Below are 8754 nucleotides of genomic sequence, written 5' to 3' on the forward strand. Positions count from 1 at the left end.
TTTGGTTACTTACTCCAACATATTGAGTGTTATTTAAGGCTCTGATATATCCATTAGCATCTTAGCAAAAGTTAGATTTTAAGTTTAATAAATCTAAAATAAAAATGTTTAAATTTTTATTAAATATATAAAATAATTACTTGCCAGATAACCCTATTAATATGCAATATTGTCTTAAATAGCACACATTTTATTTTCTGAAATATATCCTAAGTACTTTTAGGACTGTATATATAATGCACATAACTGTTGGCTATTATTTTTACTAAGGCAAACATTATTAGCATCATTAAAGCAAGTATCTACTTAACTCGTTATCTAGTTATTTACCAAGCATTAAAGCTATATATCTCTTCCAATGTATTATTGAATTGAAAATTAATAACATTAACTATTTAAAATACAACCGTTTCCTATAGACCCATAATCTATTGTAATTTAACATTTTTAAGAAGCAGAATCATAACAAATTGAATTGGTTTTATTTGTACATCTATTAGATTTTAAATTATATTTATGGATATGAATAATCTACATATAAAGCCAAATATGTATTATTATTACCTCTAAGCAGAAGATGTATTGATAGCTAAACATTCTCCAGTAGAAGTTATACCTGCCTAACCCTGAGATCCATCTAGAAGAAAGCATCCTTTTCCATCACCATAATAGAAATAATTGGGATAAATTTTAAAACAGTGATTTGATTAACATTTCTTAAAGTCTATTTAAAAGCATAATTTGATTTTAATAATTTCTTCTTATAAAATTTAAATTACTTGGTGAGATTTAACCCCTTTCTAAACAGTAACCATTTTAATCTACTCCCTAAATTAATTTTGTAAGTATAAATATAATTAATAAATAATTTTACTGATGCAATGGTGTCTTACTCAGTTAACCAATAACACTAACCGTTATATAAACATGTATCTAAAGTTTCATACGCGCATTCAATTGCACGATATTATCGATCAATAGCACACTTTCCATTTTCTAGTTTTGATATTAATTTGCCATCAAAACCTATTTGCTTGCATTAATTACTCGAAATGCAATAACTTAAAAAACTTAAAGATTCTTTTCAAAAAAAAAAAAATTTTACCCTTAAGAGCAAAAATCTATTTGTTAATTTGGAAGAGTGTCAGCTTTTAGACACCTTTAATATTACATTTCTCTACCAGCATAAGGAGTTTATATCATCCTAATTATAAAATTATCATCCTAGCAGTAATTTTTATCCAAATTAGTGATAACTAAAAATTATTATAATAAAGATTTATCATTAAAATAAGTATTTCAAGTTTACTTTAAAATTATTTTTATTAAGAAGAAGTTGCTTAGTCTTTTTATGCACAAAAACCAGACGAATTTATAAAACCTAAGTATCCTCTTGACCAGTACCACCAGTAGTAATTTATGCATTATGATTAATCGCTTTTTTAACATATGTTTTAAGGATCATTCAAACAATTCTAAACTAATCCTGTGCTTGGCGTTTATTCTGAACTTAAACAATTAAAATTTGTATCTCTACCAACATACTAATACAAATTCATTTAATAGCAAGTTCCATGTAATTTGCAATAATTATTTCTAGATGATATATTGATTTATATGCATGTCTATGAGTAATAATCATAACATATATAATTAACCTAATCAGTACATCTATTTTCATATATTAAGTTTCAAATAAATGTATTTATAATTTTCAAAATATAATAAAAGTAAGAAAATCTTCTTCTTGAAATAATTTTTACCTTATTGCTGGATATTCGTTTAATCTTAAGCAAAATCCATCTTCTGTAATTCCAACTTAATAGATTGACCCATCTAAATATGCGCAGTAATTCTATTATGAATCCTTAAAATATTTGCAATGGTCTTATTAACATTTTCTCATACCTTTCAATTTAAAATGTTTATTAAAATTAAATAGATAATTTATATTACTATATGTTATTTAGCCTCTTTATAAGCAGTTTCCATTATTGTCTTATCCCTTATTATAAAATTTATTTTAAAAACAATATTATAAGAAATAAAAAAGTGTACTGAATATAGCAAATTCTAAGCAGATAACCAAAAACATTGCTAATTTAACATACATACATCCAAACTTTAATAAGCACATTCTATTGCTGTGGATGTTTAATCTAAACCACATTGTTAATTTGAAAGTTTAGCAATAAGTTTTTTATCAAAACCAACAGGTTAGCATTTATTATTTGCAATACAATATCTATATGTTAAAAAAATAATTTTTATGATTTCTTAAATTCTAAACTTACCCTTAAACACAAAATTCAATTTATGAGGACTATGATGTTTCTTACAGGCATAATTAGTTTACTGAATCTCTTCCAACATATGGAGGTAACAATTATTAAATTATAAATTAATTATCTTAGCAATATCCTTTGTTCAAATTAACAATAACTATTTTTTAATTTTAAAGTGTTGAACTATTTAAACCTACCGTAAATTATAAATTTACTTTAAAGAGCCTAATTGGAAGTTTGTTAACCTAATTAAGCACAAATTCCAGTACTTTGAATACACCCTAAATACTATGAAGATTTAGCATACAAGATACATTATTTCTTGTCACTTGTTAAGCAAATAGTTTAGGTATCATTAAAACATTTATCAATAGTACCACTTTAAGGAGTTTAATCTTAATAAAAGCATTTATAATTAGTATCTCTACCAATAAATATAGATGACATTGATTAACAATTACCTCCTTAAGAACATCCATTACCAACTAATCCATAATCCACAGTTTATTAACATACTAATTTAATACCATCAAAACAAACAATTGGCAATTAAGCACATCTAAATTTTCAATAGAAAATAATTATTAAAACATTTAGTTTTAAAAAATTAAATATGCCAAAAAATCAAAGTTTTGTTTTTAAAAAAGTAAAAAATATTTAAATTTTTAAATTCGTTGTTAAATAATGAATAAAAATATGAAGGGAGGAAGGTAAATTAAAATCATAGTAAAAATTAAAAAGAAAAAAAGGAAATTTTAGGTATTTAAAGATATTTGAACATTTTTAATATTTCACTCACTCCCTCCTCCTTTTTTCAAATATTTAAAATTTATAAAATAAATTAACTGTTTAGCAATTCCATTATTATAATCTAAGCAATTTTATGAAGAATCCGATCCAGCAAATCTTGGTTTACCATCCAAAAGAAAGCACCCAAATTATTAAGGTTAAGTTGAATATTTGCAATGATAATCTGCACACTTCAAAACACCTAATAAATAAATTATAAATGATAGAAATGTAATTAATTAAATGAATCCTACCTATAGAAACAGATTAATTCCTAGATAAACAGTTTCCATTTATGTCAACTCCCTTTTTTAGTATAGAAAATTTATTTTATTTTAATGGTAAATTTTATTTTATACCGAAAAATTTGTATCTGAACTAGATAACAAATTGCATGTGCCATTTTTTAAGCAGTAGTTATAAATTTTGATGGCACATTATATAGAGCCAGGTTGTTAAGCTTAAGTACAATAACCGTTTTATAATTTAGCTATTAATACTCCATCAAATCCAATCGTTTTGCAACTATTATTTGCAATACAGTAACTGCATAAATTAATATAATTAATTTAATTTTCATTTGATAATTATTTTACTCATTTGCACATAATTCAACATTTTGGTATGATGTTTAATCAGCTTTTAGGCACCTTGAATATTACTAATCTCTTCCTGCATATACAGGAAGTATAAGCTAAATTGTGTACGAATCATCTTAACAATAATTTTGATTCAAGTTGATAATACCTTATTTTAAATATAATAAATATAATTTTAAATTGAGTATCAATAAATTTACTATTAAAACCACTCGTTGATATTTTAGCACCAATTTATGCACAAATTCCTGTACTAGAAATTTTTCCTAAATATGTAGAATCACCTAAATAGTAAACACAGGTCAAAAGATTACTTGTTTTGCATATATAAGTAGAATCATAGCAATTTATTAATCCATACGAACTTTACTATAAGTTTTGTAAGCACTAATATTTATTATCTCTACCAACATATTAGTTATATGACATTTAATAGCAAATTCCATTTAAAATACAAATATTATTGAATGTAGAATTTGAATTAATTCTAGTACATTTCGAGGTATAATAATCCTTACAAATATCAAATGAATTATAACAACTATTATTAATTTAATAAATTTTAATAAGTTTAAATTAATTAAAGAATCAGAAATATCTATAAATATAAACTTTAACCCCTCTTAAAAAGGTGTAAGTTAAAATTTTTCTAATAGACTTATTATAAAAATAAAGATAGGAAGGTTGTTTAATTAATTTTATTATTTAGAGTTTTTGTAAAAATAGAATTGTTTAAATATTCTTTTAAGGTTTTCATTAAAATATTTTATAATTTTAAATATATGTTCTTAAATAATATATTAGATAAATTTAATGTAATAAATATTTTTACATAAATATTTCTACTTATTTAAATGAACTTTAAATATTCAAAGATAAATAAATGTTCCTGAAAAAATCAAAAAATCAAAAATTATTTTACCTAGATGCAGCTATACTAGAATCAGTACAATTACCATTATTGTCTATTCCAATTGCACTCTCAGATCCATCTAAAGGAAAGCAACCTCTTGCTCCAGATCCAGATTATTATTTAATGCAATAACCTTAGACACATGATTCCAAATCTGTTTTATTTAATATAAATAAAATTATTTTAAATATAAGAGAAATATAGATTTAATTAATAAAAAGTAATACCATTATAATATTAATTTGCTGCAGCACAATTTTAATTATTTAATTTAGCAGGACTTTAAGAAGACATTTAAACACAAGAAAAACCTTTCAAACAATACCTAAAAGATTAAAATTAATTTATGGAAATAAATTAGTGTTTTTTATTGATATAAAATGCGTCTACTATGAAGAGCAAGAATTTAGTTATAAAATAAATGGATATTTTTTGTTTTTGATCTAAATTAGACAAAATCCTTCTTAGCTAATTCCCTTTTTAATAAAGAACAACTAAATTACATTAAGATTAAATATTTAAAAATCTATACGTATATCTAAGGATTATTCGTTCCATCAAATTTCAAACAACTTTTTTATTAATCTTCTTAAAAAATACAATATTACGGCTTGCAATTTATCAAAGTTTCTTTTGGAAAATATTATCCTTGATAAATGCACTAATTATCACCAGTCTTACCCTTAATTAAAGATGTTTAAATTTTTAAAATATCATGATTGAAAATATGTTTCAAAATTACAACAATGTTGGAATTCGAATAATTTATACAAGAGTACTAGTCTTAAGAGTTTTTTATTTGGCATACGCTTTCATTACAATATACTTTGTGAAGATACAATTCATTTTAAAAGACACAAAATCCAAGAGAAGTAATTCCCTGTTTAATAAAATCAAGCTATTAAGAAAAGTTACATCAAATTAATTTAATTACATCCACTTGATTTAGATCTAAGCATTTATTTTTACCCACTAAATAACAGGATGTTCTATTTCGTATAATTCTTAATTAAGAAATAAAAGATATTTTTTATTAAAAGTTGATTTTACTCTTATTTACACCTTCTAAATTATCCACCTTCTAAATAATTGCACAAAAATAATACTGATACATTTTATTTTGCTTGACCTAATTTAATTTGACCATACAAATCCTAACAGAAGCCTTTCTTAATATATTTCAATTCTATTAATATAAAAAAGAAAAAATTAGTGATTATGCTTGGTATTACAGTTCAAAAAAAAAAATAGGAAAATGTCAATTTTACTTTGAGGTGAATTAAAATTAGATGTAAATTCATTCAGACCTATACAGATATTTTCTGAATCTAATATAGCTACTATGTGATTACTATTTTAAACTTTTATACAGCTTTTTCTATCTTAAGATATACAAACAGGTTCATAATCACTTTTACAAAAGTCAATTAAGTCATATTTAATAGCGTCAATTACACAATATCCATAGCGCTTTTCTTTTCCAATGTATTCTTTACCATCAACCAACTTACATTATTACTTTTTTTGGTCAAAGCATTAATTTTAATGATTGCAACTACATATGATGAAGGATAAATATTAGCTTAATAGTATTGCTAATAAATAGAGTTTCATAGATATTAAACAGACTATTTAATTAAGTTTTAGAAAATATTAAAATATAATCAAAGTAATTAAATAAGTCATACAATTAACTAAAGAAAGAAACAAAATATTATTTATTAATTTACTTAACTAAAGTAAAGCTAATTTAAATAAAAGTATTGTAAGCCAACTTCTAAGTATATTTATTTATTTATTTTTTGTTGTTAATATATTTTTTGAAATTATATACGTAATTTGTTTTTAGCGTACGTCATATAAATTATTTTTAAAAGATATTTTCGAAAAATAATAAGGCTAAAATTTAATATAAAAAAGTGATTTTCGTTTGGGCTTAACTTATGAGGACTTACAGTAAGTAATATGTAATTTTTTTAACTCTGATTTTTAGAATATTTAATTAAATTTAAGTACTTTTTATAGTTAGAATTTACTAAAATTAACTATCTATTGAAAAGGTATTTATTTTTTTTATTGCACCATATTTTTGGTATCTAGTTAATTTAACTCTTTATTTGATAAAAATTTTATCACCTTAATATTAATAGAATTGTGCAAACTAAATTATACTTTTAGAATATTTTCTTTTCAATAATACTATATCCTATAAACTCATTTATACTGTAAAAATAAACTCCAGAAAATTAGTTTCCCCATCATAAATTTTATATTAATAAATGGCTCCATTATTAAAGTTATCATTATCATAATTCTCAATATTTTTTAATGCTGATTAATTTATTTTTAGCCTCGGCCTTGACTTTGATAGAATATTATTTATCATTTTTAGAATTGGCTAAGATGAATAGATATGAAAAAAATCTATGTATTTTAACTAATTACTTTTTTTAATAAATATTAATAATTATTTCCAAATTTATCTATAAAAATTTAATTTTAATGTGTGTACATAAATTAGACACTACTCTATTTTAAAAACATTAATAAATCTCTTCATGCTTTTATTTATTTATTTATTTATTTATTTATTTATTTATTTATTTTTAATTTTCAAATCTGGTTATTTTTTTTATAATTCACTTTTATTTAAACAATGTGGTTGTAAGAATCAGCTTTGAAATCTTGATAAAGCTGAAATAAGCATATATACTGTATACTACTCTCTATATTAAGATCCTCCCCTACTATAAGACCCCATATTTTTTTGGAAAGATAAAGACCCCCTTTTTTCTAAATTAGGCGATGTGGTGGGGGGTCTTATTATAGGAAGTTTACAGTATTTTTATTGTGGATTATCCAAAAGAAATTAATAATTATTGAAATTATGACTGCTTCAATATGTAGTTTTAATTAATTAAAAATAATAAATTAAGTATTATACAAAAATAACAATCAACTAAAAAACTATAAAATCAAATTTTAATTTCAAACTTTCATTTTTATTAAAATATTTTAAATGAAATAAATAAATTTATTGAAATTGATCATATTTTTATTTTTAAATAATATTTTTAAAAATAAATAATAAATAAAATAGATCAAAATAATTCTAGTTTTTAAAAAATTATTTATTAAATCAATATTGTTAATGACTATTTAATTTTTAAAAATTATTCAAAGTAATAAAATAAAATAATCAGTATTTTACTTAATTTTTATTATTTTTGATTACTATCAAAATTAGAAAGCCTTAAATATCTTTTAATTCAAATCAAAAATTTATTTTTAAATTAATAAGAAAAGAGTCAAACAAATATTTTAAATAATTTTTATTTTATCGCATTTAAACATTTTTTAACTTCATAAATAAATTTAAATTAGAAATTTATTTTAATTTTAAAAAAGATTTTCTTGTGAAAACAAAACATTTTAAAAGTAAATCATAAAAACAAAGTTAATTAAAAAAAAAATTATCTAAGGATATTATAACTTTACTATTTAAAATATAAAATTAAATTCACTATTCATTATTTTTAATACTAGTTTGTTTTTCTTTTAATTAAATAGTTTTATTTTAATAATATTTTCTCAATTGTATTTATGCTATTTCTCTTTTAAATTCAAAAACTTATTTTTTAAGTTTAATATTAAAAACAGCGTTTCTTAATATTTCCCAAAATTATTGAGTTTTCTATCTCCTTTAAGCAAACTTATCTAAATTTAATAACTTTATAATTTATTCTAACTTATTTGACCTAGATATAGTATATTATAACATTTCACCTAATATTTATTTGAAATTAAAATTTAGTTTGAAGATTATTATTTAGAAGATCACTATAACTATGCATATTAAAGCAATAGTACACATTATTTAAATTTTTTAATATTCCAGTTTGAATTACATAGAATTAATGCAAAAGCATATTGCTGTTAAGTATTATATTCTAAAATCTGCTAAATTTAGCTTTTTGCTTTCATATGGTTAATCTATATTTATAAATTTATAAAGAAATATTAAAAGAATTTATTTTATTTTAAATAAGACTAATTTATCTATTAAATATATAATTTATATAATCATTATTTTATAATAAAAATATAAAAATTTGAGATATTTAAAACTTCTTAAAGTAAATTAATTATTTCATGATTTTAAAAATAA

General features: G+C 21.3%; 3 protein-coding genes across 3 annotated transcripts; all 3 read right to left on the reverse strand. All coding sequences in view use genetic code 6, as the record gives it.

The window, feature by feature from the left end:
- Positions 1–140: 140 nt before the first annotated feature.
- On the reverse strand, positions 141–4880 carry TTHERM_001081609 (hypothetical protein; the record flags this gene model as incomplete). Its single annotated transcript, XM_012797855.1, has 18 exons — positions 141–493; positions 565–724; positions 780–828; positions 875–1061; positions 1106–1256; positions 1310–1671; positions 1764–1908; positions 1957–2005; positions 2116–2245; positions 2295–2442; positions 2501–2844; positions 3132–3276; positions 3329–3380; positions 3434–3620; positions 3671–3821; positions 3874–4214; positions 4596–4740; positions 4814–4880. Coding segments are annotated over 18 exons (3166 nt in total), but the record flags the coding sequence as incomplete, so codon positions are not given.
- Positions 4881–5318: 438 nt separating this feature from the next.
- TTHERM_01081610 (transmembrane protein, putative) lies at positions 5319–6445 on the reverse strand (the record flags this gene model as incomplete). Its single annotated transcript, XM_001030464.3, has 6 exons — positions 5319–5466; positions 5521–5590; positions 5647–5772; positions 5855–6214; positions 6317–6331; positions 6421–6445. The coding sequence occupies 6 exons, from the start codon at positions 6443–6445 to the stop codon at positions 5319–5321; spliced, it is 744 nt and encodes a 247-aa protein (XP_001030464.3).
- Positions 6446–7257: 812 nt separating this feature from the next.
- On the reverse strand, positions 7258–8367 carry TTHERM_01081620 (hypothetical protein; the record flags this gene model as incomplete). Its single annotated transcript, XM_001030465.1, has 2 exons — positions 7258–7480; positions 8336–8367. 2 exons carry the CDS (start codon positions 8365–8367, stop codon positions 7258–7260), a joined length of 255 nt encoding a protein of 84 aa, XP_001030465.1.
- Between the last annotated feature and the right edge of the window lie 387 nt (positions 8368–8754).

Source organism: Tetrahymena thermophila (assembly GCF_000189635.1).
Source record: "Tetrahymena thermophila SB210 genomic scaffold scf_8254629, whole genome shotgun sequence".
Lineage (NCBI taxonomy): Eukaryota > Ciliophora > Oligohymenophorea > Hymenostomatida > Tetrahymenidae > Tetrahymena > Tetrahymena thermophila.